Raw genomic sequence first — 23,163 nt, forward strand, 5'->3', positions numbered from 1 at the left:
GTGGTATGGCACTCCCTTTCTTATCGGAGGGTCCTGGGTTCGAGCCTCGCTCAGCGCATAATAGTTGAGTTATTGTAAAGGGCTGTTTACTTACTCACTCACTCTCTCACGATACTCAGGGTGTAAACTATAAGTACATGGCCGTTAACAACGTTGTCCCTGTCTTAAAAATTGTAATTTCGCCCAACAGGCGTCATGTCTCGTTCTATATGTTACGTGTTGCTCTTGGTCAGGGACCCTTTGTAAAGCGCCTCGAGTACATTAAGTAGATGTTGCGCTATATAAAAGCTCAAGATTTATTTATTAAATATTTGTTTATTTGCTTGACATCACGTTCAATATAACACGAGTCATTTAAGCGTCAGGACAAGAAAGACGATAGTTTCAAATAATACCCTGAAGTCCCAGGGTTGAATGCTTTGGACAAAATCAGGGTCAAATTTAATCGATCGTTTTTTAACCCTCTCCTTACCAACCATAGGAAAATTCACTTACGTTACGATGTAACAAATAATTTTCTCATCCTGTTTTAATATTTGTTTTTAAGGGTTTTACGGCGCTTGCAAAACACGTAGGTTATATCAGCGCCAGTAAAAAGGAAGAAAATGGAATAGTAAAAAGTTCTAGAATTACAAATAAAGCACCCAAGAAAAAGTAAGACATAGGGGAACTGAGAACAAATAGGGATCAGATGTAGATTCCAAGAGCATACCACCAATGTACTTACGTTTCAATCGTACATCACAATATTTAAAGGATGTATTTCTGTTATTGCTATAAAATCTAGACACTGTGTTTTGGAGCTCATTTTGCTGAACAGTATTATCTATAGATAGTTCGAAGATGACGTCACTCATGCCTTTGTTATTGGTTTTTGCAATCCGCGTTTATGAGTACTTCTCACTAAACTGTATTGACCAGACTATAAACGATCGTGGTTACACGCGATTTTGTGTGTTGGTCCGTTTTACTTCTGGATGGCAATGTTGTGAAATTCTTAGCCAAGTGCATATTATCTATAGATTGTACTCGTTACTTTTCTGTTTGAGTAATAGAAAAATCAATTATTGTCTTGGATGGGGGTGAAAATTCGGGGTAAATTCTGAAAATGGTTGGTTGGTAAGGAGAGAGTTTAAAGAATTTTATGACAAAAACTATTTAAATCGTGTTTTAAAAAATTATGTTTTTGTTTTGTTTTTTTTTTTTGTTTTTTGCGCTTGCAACACATTTAGGTTATATCAGCGGCAGAAAATGGGATAGTAGAAAGTTCTAGAATTACAATTAAAGCACCCAAGAAAAAGTAAGACATAGGGGAACTGGGAACAAATAGGGATCAGATCTAGATTCCAAGAGCATACCACCAATGTACTTGGTTTGAGATCACCAATAAGTCTCATCCAGACACGGGCACAGGTCCCTACTAACAGGGATACACTCAAATGCTTATATTATAATTTAAAACCAACAAATATAATAGTAGTACATACATAACAGAGAGATGATTTCCAAGAAAAAAAAATATCATCTGCCAAAACATTAACTATACATTTGACTGTTTCCCTCTCAGCCAGTGTATCCGGCAAGGGCAGGAAAAATCACCAAGTAATCTCATTCCAAGACAAAGACAGAAAGCAAGTTGGAAAACAGATATAAGGGGGATAGGTGACACAGTCAGTACCTCCCTGCCCACTATGGGAGGTCAGGAACCCCACCCAGTGAAGAGAGTTAAAAGAATGTTATGGCAAAAACTATTTAAATCGTGTTTAAAAAAATATATATTTCAATGTACGACAGACAGAAGAGGAGCAGAAGATAGAATTTCAGTATAAAAGGGTTCAATATCTAGTTGACTTTTGACGCAACTAATATAGGGAATGAGATTAGCGGAAGAGTAGCGTCCCTTGATTGGACGTCACCCATAGTCTGTGACGTCACCGGCGGAAAAGTTATTAGAGAGAGAGAACGTCATGTTGGTTGTGCGCGGAAGCGAGGACGAGAGACGCATGCGCACAACCAACATGACGTTCTCTCTCTAATAACTTTTCCGCCGATGACGTCACAGAGTATGGGTGACGTCCAATCAAGGGACGCTACTCTTCCGCTAATCTCATTCCCTATATTATTCAATTTTCATTTCTTTGTAAATAACATAACTGCACCCTGTGACATTTCGTGACTTGCATTATTATAAAACATAACATTGTTCTTGTTGACAAAGCAATTTAATGGGAGTTCTTTCTAAAATAGTTGAGCTAGTGGTTGACTTCATATATTATTATGGTTAGCGAAAAATATTTCTAATAATATCCTATTAGGAAAAGAATCGACCCAATAATAGAGGATTTTACCTTAACAACAAGAAATGAAGTGAGTGGATAACTCACACGGTAGAGTCACGCTCTCTCCGGCCAGGCGAAGGAGTTGTCGTACCAGTAAGGCCGCGGGTTCGAATCCCCCATCGCCGCCACGAAATTTTTTATTCTCTTTTGTCTTCTGCAAGTTTCCTACTCACTTGATTTCTTGTTGTTATCAACATAAGTGCCGGCTCCACTCACTTTTCAGGATTTTACATACTAGCGTTTATGCAAAAATCATGGGTGTCCACAAAAAAAAAAAAACAACAAGAAGAATATATAAACAAAAGTGAATATAACAGCTTCCAAAAAACAAAACAAACCTAACCAAAAAAAACCCCCACAAAATACCAAACACGGAACCTTTCGGGCTCAAAACCCTTCTTCAGCCAACAACAAAAAAACCCAATAAAGACATAAATACATTACGAAATTCCAGATAGACGACAGTTTACTTTTTAACCCTCTCCTTACCAACTATAGGAAAATCCTCACATTCGTTACGATACAACCAACATTATACTTATTCCATTTTCATTTGTACATGATAAAATCTAAAGGAAATAAACCATGTGTTGTACTGCATGTTTTTCTAAAGAAATTATCTATCGCAAGAACTTTACTGCTATTGTGTTTGAGTGATTAAAAAAATCTATTTTTGTGTGAGTTGAGCGTGGAGTTTTGGGGAAAATCCTGAAAATGGCTGGTAAGGCGAGAGATAAAGTCCACGGGCAGCTTCTAGCAGCTTAGTAGCATCATACAAAATATAGAACATACTACTTATTTTATTTATAATCAAAGTGAGCAAAAGTCGCTTATGTTTGTACGTAAAATCAACGACGAAATATGTCAGTCTTCAGTAGACTATACATTTCAACCCTCTCCTCACCACCTACTGGAAAATCGTCTCATTTGTTACGAGGCAACTGTCACTTTTCTCATCCAGATTTCATTTCTTTTTGCTATAACTATAAAAACTTGACATTCTGTAATAGAGCTAATGTTGTCTAACAATATTATGTATAGAATGTGCTTGTTGTTTTTCTGTTTGAGTAAGAAATGCCTGTTTTTGTGTTGGGTGGGTGTAAAATTTTGGGGAAAATTCTGAAAATGGTTGGTAAGGAGAGGATTAAAATTTAATGCGATGCTGCGTCCAGTCGTCACACCGACAAACACGCAGGGGATTCAATAAAAATTGAATATTCAATGTTATAGCACTACGTTCTCACCCACTATTATAAGACACTAACACAAACTGCAGGCTGACTCAATAAAATGGGAACATTGAAATAAGTGAACATGTTCACTCACTACTACAGCCCACTCCGGGTAATCGCAATTCGGTTAATCGCAAGTTGAGGCCAATCGAAACATTTCCAATAGAAACGGAATTAATTCTATATAAAAGTCCCTGGTTAATCACAACGAATTAGGGACGATTACAAATTGACAGGGAAACCCCCAAAAATGGGAACATTTTATAACAGTACGTTGCTCCCACACTACTATGAGGCTTTATTACAATTTTTTTCGACAGAGATATTCATATTACCGGCATTTTTTCCTGCACACGGTTCACCTCGGTATAACATCAGTTAGACAAAATAAGTCACAAAATTGTGCTGCTATGTGATCTAGTGGTATGACACTCGTCTCCGGTCTAGGGTTCGAGTCCCGCTCTGAGTATCGCATAGTGGAGCCCCTGAAAAAGGGTCTTTACTCACATTCTCTCACCTTATTAGGTGCTAAATGTATCTGGTCGTTATCAACATTGTCCCTGTACGAACAAAAATCGCAATAACGCCTAACAATCGCAATGCCTCGTTCTACACGTTAAGCGTTGCTGTTGCTTGGACCATTGTAAAGCTCCTTGAACACTTTTAGTGGATTTCGCGATATATAACTGCTCAATTCTTACAATTCACTGCTCGCTGGGTCTCCCTAATAACAAAATAAACAAGCTCCAGAGAGTACAGAATTGTGCGGCTAGGTTAGTCCTGGGAAAATCTTATTATGGTGATACAAAGGATATGCTTCGAGCCCTCCACAGGCTCCCAGTCAGGGCGAGAATAATTAACCAGTAGATTTTCGACCAATCAAAACATGGGATTTGTGACACATCCTCACACGTGCTCGGACAAACATAGTTGGTTGTTTATAAACATAAGCGTGAATGGAATCGACCTCTCTCTGATTCTTGATATTGTTTTTATACCGCCAACTGGGTGGCTAGTTATAACATGATTTTCTCGATCAAATTATGAACGTTTAAATTTACACATAGTTTTCTGTGTTGATTCTACTGATCAAGCGGTAGGACAATGTGTATTTTACTTAAACACATACCATCAATAGTAAAGCCTGTGTAGTTTGCTGTGTCTACCAATCACTGCCATTGTTTACATTATGACGATTGTCCGAGAGGCGTGGTTATCTACCGGTCTATTGAATACAAAACAGCCCTCGTCTGCCTTGGTGTATTTGAATCTTCTGTCCCCCTCTACATTCAATCGTACGTACCTCTGAGAAATCGTAGATCCCACGATTTAAAATGGTTAGCGTGAGTGAGTAAGTGAGTGAGTAAATGAGTGAGTGAGTGATAAGAGAGTGAGTAAATGAGTAAGTGAGTGATAAGTGAGTGAGTGAGTAAATGAGTGAGTAAATGAGTGAGTGATCAGTAAGTGAGTGAGTAAATGAGTGAGTGAATGATAAATGAGTAAGTGAGTGAGTAAATGAGTGAGTGAGTGATAAGTGAGTAAGTGAGTGATCAGTAAGTGAGTGAGTAAATGAGAGTAAGTGAGTGATAAGTGATAAGTGAGTGAGTAAATGAGTGAGTGAGTGATCAGTAAGTGAGTGAGTAAATGAGTGAGTGAGTGATAAGTGAGTAAGTGAGTGATAAGTGAGTAAGTGAGTGATCAGTAAGTGAGGGAGTAAATGAGTGAGTAAATGAGTGAGTAAATGAGTGATAAGTGAGTGAGTGAGTGATAATGAATAATTCAAAGCTTACAAATCACGAAATAGCGTGTCTACATTGTTAAAGGTTAATGGCATTCAATATTCCTGACACGCCCAAAGCTCTTAACGTTCACTTCTCGACATAACGTTTAGCGTCAGATTTTAACGACGTTCCAATCATTGACCATTTCTATGCCTCCCGACTGTCCGCCAAGCAGTGATTGGGTAGCTGTATCTTTAAGATCTGGCGCAAAGTACTTCGCGATAAACTAGCGTCTTATCCAAATGGTAAAAAAAGTATTGAATTATTCACCTTAACAACGCCATTCACACATAATATCGCATTCGTCCTTGGTGTTTTATTCATCGCGTTTTGTTGATAAAGGGGGGAATGCGCAACGTCCACAATATCTGTCTTCGTCTAATAAATTGAAGCTTACAATTCAATACTTATCGTTATATTTTCCCTCGAGCTTCAAGCAGCAACATTTGTATTATCAAAAGGGTAGCAAGTAATTGCCATTGTCCGCCTCACGCTATAGAAACCGGCTCTGTGGGTTTAATGGCCCTGAATGAATCATGTTGAGTCACCCGGCCCATTCCGGCATTAAAACCCGATTAACAATTTGGTTAATAAGTACAATTACAGTACAAGACAATCATGACGTCTCTGACTTTGATTATTTATCATATAAGACACGTGTAAAGCATTTTCTTAAGTGGTTAAAAAGCCTCATCTTATCTAAGTGAATCCATTGACAACCTCTACTAAGTAGCATAACTCTTTATCTTGAAAGGTTTGTGATGATTTATCATAATTGCTGATGCTTTCTCTCCCCTTTTCCACATAACTTTTAGTGCCAAATTTGACCAATTTTCAATGACCGTTCAAAATAACTTCATTATTTTCTAGCTAGAAAATCAAAGAAGATGCTAAAAGCCTAGATTAGGCGAAAAAGAAATCGAGCTTTTATATAGCGCAATATCCAATAAACGTGCTCAAAGTTCTTTACAGGGGGTTCCTAGCCAACAGCAACACTTAACATGTATGAAGAGATGTGACTCCTGTTAAGCTATATTACAATTTTTCCTACCGTTACAACGCTGCTTTTACGGCCAGCTATTCAATTTACACCTGAGTACGATGAGAGAATGTGAGCAAAGGGTCTTTTCCAAGGATTCAACTATATGTCGCTCAGAGCGAGGCGAGACTCCAGGACCTTTCGATCCGAAGACGCATTTAAGATAAGATTAGATAAGATATACTTTATTCATCCCAAAAAAAAATTGGAAATTCGCAAACGGACGTGGCATGCATGAAATGTATAAACACAAAGTTGAGAATCTATGGCGACAGTGTATACATATATAATATATGCAAATGCACAAAAATGTAAAATTATACAATCAAGAACCAATAGCAACAACTTATATATTCATTTAATAAATTGAGTCCGAACTTGTGTGTGTATATTTAAAAAGATAGATCTAGTATTTAATTTGAATCACAGTTGCGCGTTAAAAATTCGAACACCATGTGGCAAAAATGAATTAATGTGACGTGTTGTCTTTGTTTTTATAGATATATATATTTCATACCATACGACCACATGATATCGTCGAACACTTTTTTGAGAAATGAATTTGAATACATCATCTTGAAAATGAGCGTTTATATAGCGCAATATCCACTAAACGTGCTCAAAACGCTTTATATGACGCAGAAGTCTACATCAATGGGGAACAAACGTGTGATTTCAAAAGATTGGTTCTAATCTCCTTTAAAATATTTTTTTGATAACCAGTCCTCAGACGATAAATGTTAATGCTATTATATAAAGATTGTCTTAAAAGCACCGTTCTGTAATTGTCAATAATAACGAGAAATAAATGTAAAATAGATAATTACAAATACAAAGTCAAGTAAACTAAAGAGATACCTACCATTTATGTTAACAACTTTGTTTTTGTCGTCTTCCATTTCGGTTAAAACACAAGGCAGTTTATAACGATAACGAAGCAAATAAACGAAATTGATGATCGAAACCTTTTCAGGAGGTTGGGCAACGCCCACTTTTGACCCCTATGTAATTATTTTTAAAAACTAAGACAATCTGGGATAGCCCACTTGTCCTTAAAACATACATTTCAAAACATGATAACCGGTGTGTTTGTCTTTTAGTCTGTCTGTGTTTAGGTCTAAAGCATGTGTGTTAATCGACTTCAATAAGACATAAGATATATATTTTGACAACATACATAGTTTTTAACATCAAATTCGCACGGAGAGTTTAAGGCTGTAAGAGGGTCCCGATGTCTACATTAACTCACTCAATCCTAGAGATTTTTGGTACTTTTCAAAATTGGAAAAAATGTATTAAAAATGAGAATCAACTATCATTAACATGTAAGTATTTAAAACATAAGCTTTGATAGTACGCCTATAATTTGTCTCAGAAAAAATGTAATAAATAGGCATGGGGTAAAAGTAAACCCGGGTATACTACGGATATAGTCGGTGTTAGGGTTGAGTGAGTTAAGTCATTTGGCACTAAAAACATATGATTATTTTAGCCCACTATGCCACTTTGTCAAGACGCAATGAAAACTAGATACAGAGTCACTTAAGATTATGACTCAAAGCCAACGTGCACTTATTTGTAGGTCTGATAATTCAATTCCTTATGGGCTCATTGTTGTAATGGAAATCTTAAAAAAAAAAAATGACGCAAAATATTGTCCATTACAACGATGTAAAACTTGGCCCATAAGTGGGTTCGGATGTCAGACCTGTTTATATGTACACGTTGTTCACGGAATTAAAAAAAAAGTAGTCCTTTAGAGCCAAAAGGTCCATGGAGCCGGAGTTTATCTACTTGAAACAGACAATAGCAATTGCTTGTTACCCTTTGGATAAAACAGTCTTGGGAGCGCGTATTGGGAATGCTACCGTTTGGAAATATTATCTCTAGTCTATCGCAAAGTACTTTCCGCCAGATCGAACAGACCCAGCCATCCAATTACTGCTTGGTGGACATGGGGAATAGGAAGGGTGGGGGGGGGGGGGGGGGGGGGGCGATCAGAAAAAAAATTATACAGATTCGATCTCGGTCCCTTTGCACGTGAAGCGAGTGCTCTACCAACTGAGATATTGAGACCTCCTCACAGCCTTAAACTATCCGTGTGATTTTGATGCCAAAAACTATGTATGTTGTCAAAAGTAAATTTTATATCCAATTATTGAAGTCAATAAACACAAACTATAATTTATACCTATACACAGACAGACTAAAAGACAAACACACCCTTTATCGTGTTTTGAACCACCCAACACAAGAAAGACTTTTCTTACTCGACCAAAAAAGTAACACGTGAGCTCTACAACACAGTGTTTAGTATTTATAGCTGTGATCAAAGCATTTCTTTACATTTTGTAATGTACAAGAGAAATCAGAATTAGAAAATTGTCGGTTGCATCTTAACGAATGTGACGATTTTCTGATGGGTGGTAAGGAAAGGGTTAAGGACAAGTGGGCTATCCCAGATATTTTTAGTTTTTTACATAATTACATAGGGGTCAAAAGTGAGCGTTGCCCAACCCCCTGAAAATGTTTAGATCATCAATTTCGTTTATTTGCTTCGTTATCGGTATAAACTGCCTTGTGTTTTAACCGAAAACACAATGTGTACACAAGTCTAAGCGGGCTAACCCCTCAAACATGTCTTCAGCATTTTAGAACTATGCACATACAGCGACGTGTACTATAGGGAATGAGATTAGCGGAAGAGTAGCGTCCCTTGATTGGAAGTCACGAGCGTAAAAGTTATTAGAGACGTCATGTTGGTTGTGGCATGAGACACTTCGCCGAAAGCGAGGACGAGAGAGACGCATGCGTAAAACCATTTTGACGTTCTCTCTGTAAAGTGACGTCCAATCAATGGACGCTACTCTTCCGCTAATCTCATTCCCTATTTAGCAGATCTGATTACACGAATTATTGTGGGGCCATTGTTGTAAATGAAAAAAAACTCCCAAACCAGCGCAAAACATTGTCCACTACATCAAGCCCATAATTTGCGTTCGGTTATCAGGCCTGAATATATGTGTACCTCGACATACAGGCATACGAACATTCTGATAAACAGGTCACAGACAAATAATCGAACAGATTAGAACATTTAGGCGTCAACTATTTATTAGATTTTGCTATAGATAGTGTGCGCTTGGCAAAGGAGCTCACACCATTGCCATCCGGAAGTATAACGGACTCACACACAAAACTTTATGTAACCATGATCGTTTATAGTCAGGTTAATACAGTTTTGTGAGAATTACTCATAAACGCGGATGGCAAAAAAAAATAACAATAACAAAGATCTGAGTGACGTCATCTTCGAACTATCTATAACATCATCATTCAGAATCAGAGATATATTCATACACAAACAGCGTGGCTCAGTGGTACGCTCTTTGCTTCGTACCCGAAAGGTACTGATTGAGTTCGATCACCCGCAGGGCACGAAACCTAGCCATGATCACTTTGCGGCACTGCACTGCGGCTTACGCCTGGGCTCTTCCAATTTTCCCTTGGAATAGACTCTATATACAAATTTCCTCATGGTGATGAATAAAGGGAATTAAAAATAAGAAAAAAAAATGGCAAAAAAGATAAATCACAGACAAAAAATCGAACAGATAAGAACAGGATGCGTCGACTATTCATACGGCGATGCTACAAAATCACGATTTCAGACATATTATTCATACACGCCACCAGACAGACAGACAGACATACAGACAGATTAACAGACAAACAATCGAACAGGTCTGATTATAGCATAATAGCATACGCATATCTACCTTTTATCAGGAGTCGCTATAACATCATCGTCCATCGTCTGTAATTCTGTATCCAAAAAGTGTGGGGTAGCTACAGAAGAGATTGGGTAAATAAACAAATGAATTAGTGGATGAATACCTTTCATAAATAAATACTTTAATAATGACAGAGCGATGGTTTGTTTGTTTTTAAGGGTTTTACGGCGCTTGCAACACATTAAGGTCATATCAGTGCTAGTAAAAAGGAAGAAAATGGGATAGTAGAAAGTTCTAGAATTACAATTAAAGCACAAAAAACAAGGTAAGACTAAGGGGAATTGGTTCAAATAGGGAACAGATGTAGATTCCAAGAGAACACCGTCAAAGTACTTCGTTTGAGATCACCTAAAAGTCTCATCCAGACACAAGCACAGGTCCCAACTAAAGGAATACACTCAACTGTTTACAAATCATATAATATAATATGTAAACTAAACATACTACAATGCATAACAGAGAGATCATTTACAAGGGAAAAAATTATCATCTCCCAAAACCATAACTATACATTCGACTGTTTACCTCCCAGCCAAGGAACTCCGGTCAGGGTGAGGACAAAACTAAGTAATCTCATTCCAAAACACCGACAGGAAACAATTGGGAAACGGGTATGGGGGATAGAAGACACAGCATGTACCTCCCTGCCAACTACGGAGGTCAGGATCCCCACCCAGACAGAGCGATGGGGGGGGGGGGGGGGGGGGGGGCCTTCAGCTTGGAATCGGGAAAATACTACCGAAATGGTGTTAATTGAAAGGCTTCAGATGGATATAGTACAAACAATAGACTTTACGGGTACAAACCCTTCGTCACCAAAGGATAAACAAAAAAACTAGAAGTGCCTAAATGAGACAATAAAATGGAGAGATAGATAAAGTGAGTAAATTTGACTCATAAATAAGGGGACAACATAAAACAAACAACGTTTCGGCCCTTGGCCTTCATTAGGATACAGAAAAAAAAGTAAAAAACAAAAAATCCCACAAATATGTTAGGTTATAAAATATCACATTTTGTCAAATGTGGAAACAATGTAAATGTATGGAGAGGCGGGTGTTGGATATGGATGCAAGAAGAGGCATAAATGGAAGGCAGGCGGGGATGCATGGAAAGAATGATCGTACAGACGGGTACGTGGTCCAGTGGTATGACACTCCCTCTCGGATCGGAAGGTCCTGGGTTCGTGCCTCGCTCCCGGCGCATAGTTGAGTCCTTGGAAAAGACTCTTTACTCACATTCTCTCACCGTACTCGGGTGTAAAATGAGTACCTAACCGTCAACAACATTGTCTCGTTTCGGAAAAAAATGTAACATCGCCGAACAGGCGCAATGTCCCGTCCTAAATGTTAACTGTTGCTGTTGGCCAGGGACCCCTTGTAAAGCGTTTTGAGCTCAATTTCTAAATATGTTTTTGTTACAATTATATCACTACATTTTGTTTTATTTGTTTTCAACGTTCCATTGCTTATCGTTTTGCTGACGAAGGGTTTGTCCCCGAAACGTCCATTGTCTGTACTGTTCCCATCCGAAGCCTTTCCATTGTCACCAATTCGATAGTATTATAATTATGACCAACGTGTACTTATTTGTAGGTCTGATAACCCACCCAAATTGTTTCCCCATCTCATTGTCTCTCGCACTTACAGATTTTTGTTTTTATGTTTTTAAGGGTTTTACGGCGCTTGCAACACATTAAGGTCATATCAGCGCCAGTAAAAAGGAAGACAATGGGATAGTAAAAAGTTCTAGAATTACAATTAAAGAACACAAGAAAAAGTAAGGCAAAGGGGAACTAGGAACAAATAGGGATCAGGTGTAGATTCCAAGAGTATACCACCAATGTACTTAGTTTGAAATCACCTATAAGTCTCATCCGGACACAAGCACAAAATCCAACAGAGAGGAATACACTCAAATGCTTACATTATACATTTAAAATAACAAATATAATAATAGATAACAGAGAGATGATTGACAAGGAAAAAAATATCATCTCCCATAACAATAACTATGCATTTGACTGTTTCCCTCCCAGCTAGGACTCCGGCCAGGGCCAGGATAAAACCAAGTAATCTCATTCCGAGACAAAGACAGAAAGCATGTTGGAAAATAGATATAAGGGGATAGAAGACACAGTATGGACCTCCCTGCCGACCATGGGAGGTCGGGATCCTCACCCGGGCACTTACAGAATTGGGGTTCCAAGGGGCAAGATGGGCTATACAAATATCATTATTATAGCCATCATCATCATCATTATTTTTATTATTATTATTAATATCATTTTTATTATTATTATTATTATTATTATTATTATTATTATTATTATTATTATTATTATTATTATTATTATCATCATTATTATTATTATTATTATTATTATTATTATTATTATTATCATTATTATCATTATTATTATTATCATTATTATTATTATTATCATTATTATCATTATTATTGTTATTATTGTTATTATTGTATTATTATTATTATTATTATTATTATTATTATTATTATTATTATTATTATTATTATTATTATTATGAGCCACAGAGTTAGAAATATATTAAGACATACAAATGTATATTTTCATATTATATTTCTTTTCCTTTTTGCCACAATCTATTTCATGAAATATTTTGAACCTCTCAGTTCATGCTAAGTGTCTCTGAACATATTATTATTAAGGCTTCAGGCGTTATATATATGAAATGAAAATTAAAGCAGAACGCAGGCAACTCGTATCGAATCAAAGGACTTGTTGAAGCAATCAGGCTCTTGTGGGCCAAAGAGATTTGAGCTAAATATTGCCAAACTATGATTAGTATTGTATTCGGACACACTCAAGCTATTCTCAAAGTGAGATTTTATGTTTTTAAGGGTTTTACGGCGCTTGCAACACATTAAGGTCATATCAGCGCCAGTAAAAAGGAAGAAAATGGGATAGTAAAAAGTTCTAGAATTACAATTAATGCCCAAGAGAAAAGGTGAGACAAAGGGGAATTGGTTCAAATAGGGAACAGATGTAGATTCCAAGAGCATACCGTCAAAGTACTTAGTTTGAGATCACCTAAAAGTCTCATCCAGACACAAGCACAGGTCCCCACTGAGAGGAATACACTCAAATGTTTACAAATGATATAATACGATATTATGTAAACTAAACATAATACAATGCATAACAGAGAGATGATTGACAGTGAAAAAATATCATCTCCCAAAACTTTTAATTCAGAAAAGTGGGTGGAGCAGGCACTTAAGTTGGTAACAACAAGAGATGAAGTGAGTAGAAAAGTGCCAGAAGACAATAAAGAATCATTTTTTTTTCGCGGCGGTGATGGGGTTTGAACCCGCGACCTTATTGGTACGACAACTCCGCCCGTTTCTATGTTATATGTTTGTGTTGAGAATATTGGCTATTAAGCTTAATTGCTGGTCAGCTAACTTCGCGGTGGTTGTGTGTTGGACCCGCGGCTCCAGTAGTCGGTGAGAGAGAGAGAGAGAGAGAGAGAGAGAGAGAGAGAGAGAGAGAGAGAGAGAGAGAGAGAGAGAGAGAGAGCTCTAGTAATGAATGACCTGAGTTTGATACGTTTTTTTTTGGGTTCGTGGATCGCTCATACGGTAGAGTCACGCTCTCACCAGCCAGGCGGAGTTGTCGTACCAACAAGGTCGCAGGTTCAAACCCCATCACCGCCGCGAAAAAAAAAATTCTCTATTGTCTTCCGGCACTTTTCTTCTCACTTCATCTCCCAAAACTATAACTATACATTCGACTGTTTCCCTCCCAGTCAAGAAACTCCGGCAAGGATCAGGACAAAACTAAGTAATCTCATTCCAAGACAATGACAGGAAACAATTGGAAAACGGGTATGGGGGAATAGAAGACACAGCATGTACCTCCCCGCCCACTATGGGAGATTCTCAATGAGAAAAATCTCACCAAAAAATAAAATAAATTAAATAATAATTAAAGTTTTCAATATACATGTGACTATAAAAGTTTTAAATGTAATAGAATCGTTTAGATCTATAAAAACAATGGATGATGATGATGATGATAAGGATTGATCTTTTTTTGGAGCTGGATGATGATGATGATGATGATGATGATGATGATGATGATGGTGATGGTGATGGTGATGGTGATGATGATAATAATAATGATAATAATAATAATAATAATAATAATAATAATAATAATAATAATAGATAATAATAATAACAATAACAATAACAATAATAATAATAATAATAATAATAATAATAATAATAACGTTGAATTTGTGTTCTCTGACCCCCTGTCCACAAGCTGCTGGTGGAAAGTACCTTGCGACAGACTAACGTCCCATTAAAAGGATAACAAGCAATTTCTATTCCATGTTTCACCCCACAGAAACCGGGATGAACCCCGGGGCTCCATGGGCGTCACATGTCTCTGAAGGATTTATTCTAATCGACCACCATTGGATAGCCAAGCGTTACCACCGAAACATTAAAAACTTTATAGGAAAACACTGTTTCAACACTTTTGAAGCACACTGGGCCATAGGTGGGAATGGGAGCGATCTATATTCATGTTTTCGTCCAACCAGGTCATCAATCACATGATTTGTTGTTGTACAATGATTGGATATTTCTAAACAAATGTAAACACGCTGCTTTGTTTACAAATGTTATAAACATACCCATGTGTCAACCTGAATCAAATGACCAATCGTGATGTTAGATATTTAAAAAGCTGTGAACACTTTTCACAAAGTGGGTCACTTTGAGCACATTTTGCAATGTGACCAAAGAGCGTGTAGGTAACGATTGTTATGTCACCAAGAGCTCTCACTTCCCGCTTTTGGTGAAGCCAAGCATCTTCCCTTCTACTTGTATTTTCTTCATTGTTCAGTAAGCCTAGCGCGCATCATACACGCGGAGCACACCCATCTCGCTGTCTCGCCTGGCACGCGACAATAGCATTGCGGTTAAGACAAGTGAGAGCTCTTGGTAACTACGTTACCCTACACACTCTTTGATGTGACCAATAACCTCGACCACATGGAAAGTTAATATAGATCATGCCCATTGGGAATGCCTCACAAGCTCTGATTGAGTCAGTTCCTGATGCATCCGCCATCATTGACAAAAACTCAGTTCCCGTTTCTATATCAAGCACTTTGACATCTTTTAATCTATGTATTAAAAAAAAAAGTATTACTATTATGTGCAGAGTTTTAACAAGTTTACAATGCAAAACCCTACAAACTGTGGAGTGATCCTCGACAATATTGGAGGTTTCCACAAGACGAAGAAGAAGATGAAGAAGAAAAATCTGATTCCCTCCACCCACGCGGTGTTCTTGTCCAGTTTGACATTTCAACTGACACTAAATGGCGGCCCGTGTTACAGGCGTCTAATAATAATAATATTATGATGTGCTATTTTTATTGATCATCTTATTGTGCATCAAATATTTTCTGAATGTTTAAATATTAATTTATTCTCATCCCTCCTCCACCTCCTCCTTCCCCCTCCCTCCTCCAGCCTTCCTCTTCTCCTGCTCATATTCCTCCTCCTCTCCTACCCTCCTACCTCACCCCCCCCCCCCCCATCTCCTTTCTCCTCCTCTTGTAAATAAGGAACAGTTGCTTTAAGATTGAGTACTACAACAACGGGACCATAAATATGTGGGTGGCTTCTTCTTCTTCAAGTACCAAGTCTGTGCCAGACATCGGTGATCATGGTACGCCATTCATCTCTCTGATCAGATAACATCAGAAAACCAATATTACTCTTCTCTTTATTTGTCACCCAGCTGTTCAAACTATTCAAATTATGTTTTTCTTGGTCTACCTTTACTCATTTTTACCTTCTATCTTTCATGTGAGAGCAAGATGTTCAATACATTTATGTCGATTAAGGTGCCCTAACAAAAGAATTTGTCTTTTTCTTATTGTTCGAATCAATAGTCTTTTAGTTTCAGCTTGTTCTAATATTTCATCGTGGGTGGCTAGACCTGAAAAATGGTACTCATTGATTCGAGAGTGCGGCTATCTGGTCTTGTGGTATAGCACTCGCTTTCGGATCGTAAGTTCCTGGGTTCGAGCCTCTCTCGGCACATAGTTGAGTCCTTGGAAATGGCTCTTTATTCACATTCTCTCACCGTACTCAGGTGTAAAATGAGTACCTGGCCGTTAACAGCGTTGTCTCTGTCGAAAAAAAATTGTAATATCGCCTGACCGGCGTCATGTCTCGTTCATGTTACGTGTTGCTGTTGGCTAGAGGCCCCATTGTAAAGCGCCTTGAGCACGTTAAGTGGAACCAATCACTACGCTATGTAAAAGCTCAAATTTAATATCCATTAAACGTGTTCAAAGTGCTTTACAAATGGCTCCTAGCCAACTGCAACAATAGAGTTAATTAAACATGTAAGACGAGACATGATGCCTATTTGGCGATACAAATTTGTTTTCGACATAGACAATGCTGTTAACGGCCAGGTACTAATTTTATACCTGAGTAAGGTTAGAGAATGTGAGTAAAAAGCCTTTTCCAAGAACTCAATAATTCACTGCTCAGAGCCGGACTTAAACCCAGGACATTCCGATCCAGAGGCGAGTGTCATACAACGAGGCCACAATAAAAAAGTTACAATCCTTTCTTTAAAAAATATAGCCTTATAGAGAACATTGTGCCATTTGAGTCAATTTTTAAAAAAATATACGGCGCACAACTCTACTGAAAGATTTGAAAATTAGAAATGTACTTTTTACAGATAGATAAACAGATAACTTGATTTCCTTTTATAATTTAAAGTCAGTTTGTGTACGACGACACTAACACTTTTAAAAACAACCAATCTCGATACTGTAAAAAGTTGTCAGTTTGGTGTTTTTACCCAAATCGTTCCATTCAAAATAATGTATTCACTTAATTATTTAAAGGATTTCAGATCTACAATAAGTTTTCAACAGTTTTCATCTATTTATGACATCAAGTATTATTATTGCCCCTTTGATGCTTTCAATGTGATGGTTTCGGGTGGATAATACCCAGGTTTAACTTATGGCCACACCCTCAACTCTATCTGTCCAGTATAAACATCAAGTACAAAATTCCTGAGCGTGGAAGAGGGGAGAGGGGGGGGGGGGGGGGGTGTGTGTGTGTGTGTGTGTGTGTGTTTGCTAGGAGTTGTCCGATTGGCTTTTATCAGCAAAAATTGGCATTCATAATTATATTATTCACTTGATCACATTAAGGTATTCGGATTTACAGAAATTTGAATTAGTTTCACCGATAAACAACATCAACTAATATTACTGTCGTTTTTATGCCATCGATGTGATAATTGTTGCCCTGGGAAATATTTAGTTAAAAGTTATCGGCAAACTGTCAATTGTCTGGCTAGCTTTTAGCCCGAACAAACCAAAAGTAAAGATGGAGTACTTGGTACTGTTCGCGTCTGCTTCAGATTTTCATTTGACCCCAGGATTAAAGTGGTCAAGACACACATTTTCTTTCATGTATGTATAGATCAGTGTATATTACTTAGTTTTGAATTATGGACAAACTCTCAATTTTACCAATCAACAATCAAAAAATGATCACCAGAGTACTACTGTACTGTAAGGTAAGTTCTCGATCCCAGGATCGTCTTTCAACTCTGCTCACGTCTGCTACTTCAGGTATGGTGAGTACAATATCGAATGAAAATAGTTCATTCCACGCGAAATTGCGGGTTTTTTACTAGACGTCTAGTTGGTTTTAAAGGAAAAAAAAGGCATGTCCATTCCAACACTAAGACTATAACAATATGTGACCCATCGTCTCCAAACGGTATTATGTCGGAACGAACCATATGCTTGAAAGCCGAATTAAATGTTAAACTGGTCAAAAATATAAATTGTTGGCATTAGCACCCTAAAATATGGTATCCATTCTCCTAAAAAAAACAAACATAAAAACTCAACACAAGTCTGATATTTCTGGCTAAAAAATTGATTTTCAAAATATTTTAACCATCCCGACTTAATACCGTTTTGAGACGAAGGGTCACATATAGGTTGCCAGACTGACTTGTATATTAGTACACGTCAGTTGTGTCACATGTCAGTTGTGTGCAAAATCCACGATTATTGTACTTTGTTAGATTGCGTCATCAATATTTGATGTTTATCAGCATGCGTGTGTCTCAATTGGCGCGAGATTACGTCCCCTTGGGCATGGAATCGAGGCCAATGGTATTAAAAGGCTATGGGTCACGGAAATAATTGGATTAAAACATGTCTTAGGTGAGTGATCTTATACTCTCTACCCTCCCCATATTATCATGACCGTGACCATCGATCACGTGTCTTTTAAAGTTCAGTTCATGCCGACCCTCCTTTTTGTTCCCAGTTTATGCGACTTTGTGGACTTATTGTATGACATCATCATCATCATCATCATCCTCCTCCTCCTCCTCCTCCTCATCATCATCATCATCACCATCATAATTAATCATCATCATCACTATCATCACCATCATCATCCTCCTCCTCCTCATCATCATCATCATCATCATCATCATCATCATCACCATCATAATTAATCATCATCATCACTATCATTATCATCATCATCATCATCATCATCATCATCATCATCATCCTCGTCCTCATCATCATTATCATCATGATCATCATCATCATCATCATCATCACCGCTTAAGTTAGCTACGACTGTATCCAACCATGAAATTGTTTTCGAAATAGATACAGGGACTGGTGACAATTTCATTTCAACTAGAACATGGGAGAGGATTGGCAAACCACAACTCTTTAATGCCAACATTAAGTATCAATGGGCATCCAACCACGAACTCCCCGTCATTGGAACTGTTTTCTTGCCGGTGTCTGTGAACGATACGTGCCGCGAGATAAACTTTGTTGTCACCACTATGCCGTTACACTTATTAGGACGTTCTGCCATACAAATGCTCAATGTTTTAGTAGATGAACTGTTTCAAACGAAAAAAGTAAAATCTGTTCGTAGTAAGCCCGCAACAAACATGTCACATCTTCAAAAGGCATGTAAACAAGTGTGTGCAGAATTTCCTGATGTCTTCAAACCAGAACTCGGTAAATTGAAAGATTTTGAACTTGACATTAAATTTAAAGCCGATGTGACGCCTGTGTTTCACAAGCCTCGTTCCGTCCCCTATGCGATCCAAGACGACCTCAACAAGAGCTTGGATGCCGGTATTGCAAAGGGAATTTGGAAGCCTACATCCTTCAACGAATTTGGAACACCGATTGTGCCAATAAAAAAGAAGACAATCAGGGGTGAGAGACCGAAAATTCGAGTATGCGGAGACTACTCTGTTACAGTTAATCCGCAATTGGAAACTCACAGATATCCGATACCGTTACCTGAGGACCTCATGCGCAAATTAGGAGGAGGCTACGGATTTTCCAAAATTGACCTAGCCGAGGCTTACACACAAATCCCGTTGTCACCAAAATCGCAAGAACGCCTCGCACTCAGCACGCATAAAGGTGTTCTCCTTCAAACGAGACTACCTTTTGCCATCAGTTCAGCTCCCGGATATTTTCAACAAATAATGGATCAACTGACTCAGGATCTTCCAGGCGTCGCAGTCTACATCGACGATATCCTTGTGAGTGGCAAGGATTCCACCGATCATTTACACAATCTGCGAAGATTATTACAGCGACTTCATGATAAGGGAACTTCGCTGTAATCTCCAAAAATGTTCTTTCGCAGAATCACAGTGTGAGTACTTGGGTCATCTACTATCAAAAGACGGCATTGCAAAAGGCACAAAGGTCGATGCAATCACTAAAATGCCACCACCCACTAATGTATCGAGCCTAAAATCGTTCTTAGGACAAGTACAATTTTATTCGAAATTTTTACCAAATCTTGCAACTGTCTTAGAGCCCCTCTATCAGTTAACCAAGAAAGAAGTTAAATGGAAATGGACAGCTAAAGAACAAACAGCTTTTCAACATGCGAAGAGACTTCTTTGTGACGAGACAATTCTTGTGCATTTTGATCCATCTCTCGACGTGGGTATATCTTGTGACGCATCAAATGTTGGAATCGGAGTCGTGTTATTCCATCGTTTCCCAGACGGTAGTGAAAGACCGATTGCCAATGCTTCTAAAATTTTGAACAATACTCAGCGAAGATACAGTCAGATTCAGAAGGAAGCGTTATCAATCATTTTTGCGCTGAGTAAATTTCATCAATTTCTTTACGGTCGCAATTTCATACTCGTCACCGATCACAAGCCTTTATTGTCGCTCTTTGGTCCAAGAAAACCAGTACCTGCTTTAGCTGCCAACCGCCTGGCCAGATGGGCTTTGACACTAAGTCAGTACGATTATAGAATTGAATATCGTAAGACAGCTCACCATGGCAACGCTGATGCACTGAGCAGACTTCCTGCAAGTGCCGACCCAGTCTTCGACAGAGAGGAAGATGGAGAAGATGTCAACACTGTGTTTACAATCTCTTCAGTTGGAAAACAGCTAAGAGCTACTGACCCCGGAGTCATCGCTAGAGAATCCGCTAAAGATGACACCATATCCGTTGTCATGAGAAACACGAGTCGTAAATGGTCTAAATCAGATTCCAAAACGGACAATCTTAAACCATTCTTCAAGACGAAGGACACGCTGTCAACGTCTCATGGATGTTTATTCTACGGATCAAGAATCGTTATTCCTAAGAGTTTGCAACGAGACGTCCTCAATATCCTTCACAACGGTCATTTCGGCATGCAACGCATGAAACAATTAGCGCGAACGATCGTATATTGGCCAGGTATTGATTCTGACATCGTCAATACGTGTCGTGGATGTGTTACGTGTGCAGAACATCAAAACAACCCACCAAAGGAGCCAAACCATCCATGGATAACGCCAGACTCACCGTGGAGTCGAATGCACATCGATCACGCAGTGAATTTTATGGGTAATAACTGGTTAGTAATGGTCGACGCCTACTCAAATTACCCATGCATTCACGCAACCAGTTCGACGTCAACGAAAGCAACAACTAGCCTTCTGGAAGAGGACTTCGCTCACTTCGGCTATCCTCACGCTATCGTGTCGGACAACGCAGCATGCTTCACTTCTGACGAATTTCAGACATGGTGTAGGGAGAGGGGAATCAAACATCTCACTGGAGCTCCCTATCATCCCGCTACAAACGGTGCAGCAGAACGATTTGTGGGAAGTTTTAAAAAGGCTTTGAGAAAATCGTCTTTTCCTCCAAGACAAGCCTTGCAACAATTTCTTATGCAATATCGTCGCACACCTTTAGCTTCTGGTTCGTCACCTAGTGAATTGCTTCATGGACGTCAATTCGCACATTGATCGACACACTCCGCCCATTGTCCACCTCAAATTCCAAACCACGCGTATCAAAAACGCGTTATAAAGTTGGGACACACATTTATTCCTTACGTTTTGGTAATCGAAATGACAGAGAGGCGAAATGGATTCCCGCAACTGTCACCAAAGTGTTGGGCCCACGTCATGTCATGGTAACTCTCCAGAGAGACGGAACAACGTGGAAGCGTCATATTGAACAAATAAGACCACGTTACAACCTTCCTCGCCAAAAACGTATCTGCTACAGCAAATGATACCATAGAGGACGATTTAATTACTAATCCTATCGGTGATTATTGTGAGCGTTCATCATTGAATGCAGCTACCCCCGAAGCAGAATCGAATCGTGAATCGGATCGTGTCCAACTGAGAAGATCGTGTCGTACCAGAAAATTCCCCAATCGATTTTAGCCTTCGAACCTTCGAAACCTACTTCTCAGGCAAAACAGGGAGGTGTTATGGACTTATACATAGAGTTACTCTAGGAAAGAGTTGCTCAATTAGCTAATTGATTTTAGTTACAGCTTAATTAGTTATTATTCATTAAGTCCATTGTTAAAATATTATTTGTGCTTAACAAATATCAGAGTGGCATGCCCTAGTGACCACCACAGACCACCACCAGACAACCAGCCAGAAATTTTGCCTGCAAGGAATGAGCTACCAATTAGCTGTGATCCACCATCGATAGCAGAGATTGTGGGTGCCATTAACAAGATGAAAAGGGGGAAAGCTGCTGGACCAGACCAGATTCCACCGGAGGCTCTAAAAGTTGATGCGGAAAGAAATGCTGAGGCCCTGCACCCACTATTTGAGAGAATCTGGAATGACGGGATATTCCCAAAGAATTGGAAGGAAGGACATCTTATCAAGCTTCCAAAGAAAGGGGATCTCAGTAATTGTAATAATTATCGAGGCATCACTCTTCTTTCTATCCCAGGAAAGGTTTTCAACCGTATTATTTTAGAGAGAATTAAGAATGCAACAGATGCTAAACTGCGGGACGAACAGGCAGGTTTTCGGAAAAACCGTTCAACCACCGACCAGATTGCCTCTCTGCGAGTCATAGTGGAACAGTCTATAGAATGGAACTCTCCTCTTATTGTCAACTTTCTGGATTACGAGAAGGCTTTCGACAGTATTGACAGAACAACATTGTGGAAAATTCTGGCACATTATGGACTCCCTGAAAAGATAGTAAACCTCATTAAGGAAATGTATGAAGGATCAAGTTGCAGGGTTGTACATGAAGATCAGCTTACTGACAGCTTTGAAATTAAGACTGGTGTCAAGCAGGGATGCTTGCTCTCTCCATTCCTGTTCATCCTTGCCATTGATTGGCTAATGAAGGAAACCTCCAAAGGGAGAAGAAATGGGATACAGTGGACCCCCTGGACACAGTTGGATGATCTGGATTTTGCAGATGATCTGGCTCTTTTGTCCCACACCCAGGACCAGATGCAAGCAAAAACCACAATTATAAACAGCCTCTCGGAATCAATTGGTCTAAGAATTCACCCTGCAAAGTCAAAGGTCTTGAGGATAGGTACGCGTCAAAGGGAGCAGATCAAAGTAAAAGATCAGG

At 38.7% G+C, this 23,163-nt stretch overlaps 1 protein-coding gene across 6 annotated transcripts in view; it reads right to left on the reverse strand.

The window, feature by feature from the left end:
- LOC144979817 (uncharacterized) overlaps nucleotides 1–23,163 on the reverse strand; it is a 159,515-nt gene that overhangs the window by 23,047 nt on the left and 113,305 nt on the right. For all 6 annotated transcript variants that reach the window (XM_078926955.1, XM_078926952.1, XM_078926950.1 and 3 more), the window contains exon 4: nucleotides 10,171–10,240. In XM_078926955.1, coding sequence (XP_078783081.1) covers nucleotides 10,171–10,240 — 70 coding nt within the window. The remainder of the gene's footprint in view (nucleotides 1–10,170; nucleotides 10,241–23,163) is intronic.

The sequence above is a fragment of the Berghia stephanieae genome, chromosome 9 (genome assembly GCF_034508935.2).
Source record: "Berghia stephanieae isolate SIO BIC M18660-M18661 chromosome 9, UCSD_Bste_1.3, whole genome shotgun sequence".
NCBI classification, from domain to species: Eukaryota; Metazoa; Mollusca; class Gastropoda; order Nudibranchia; family Aeolidiidae; genus Berghia; species Berghia stephanieae.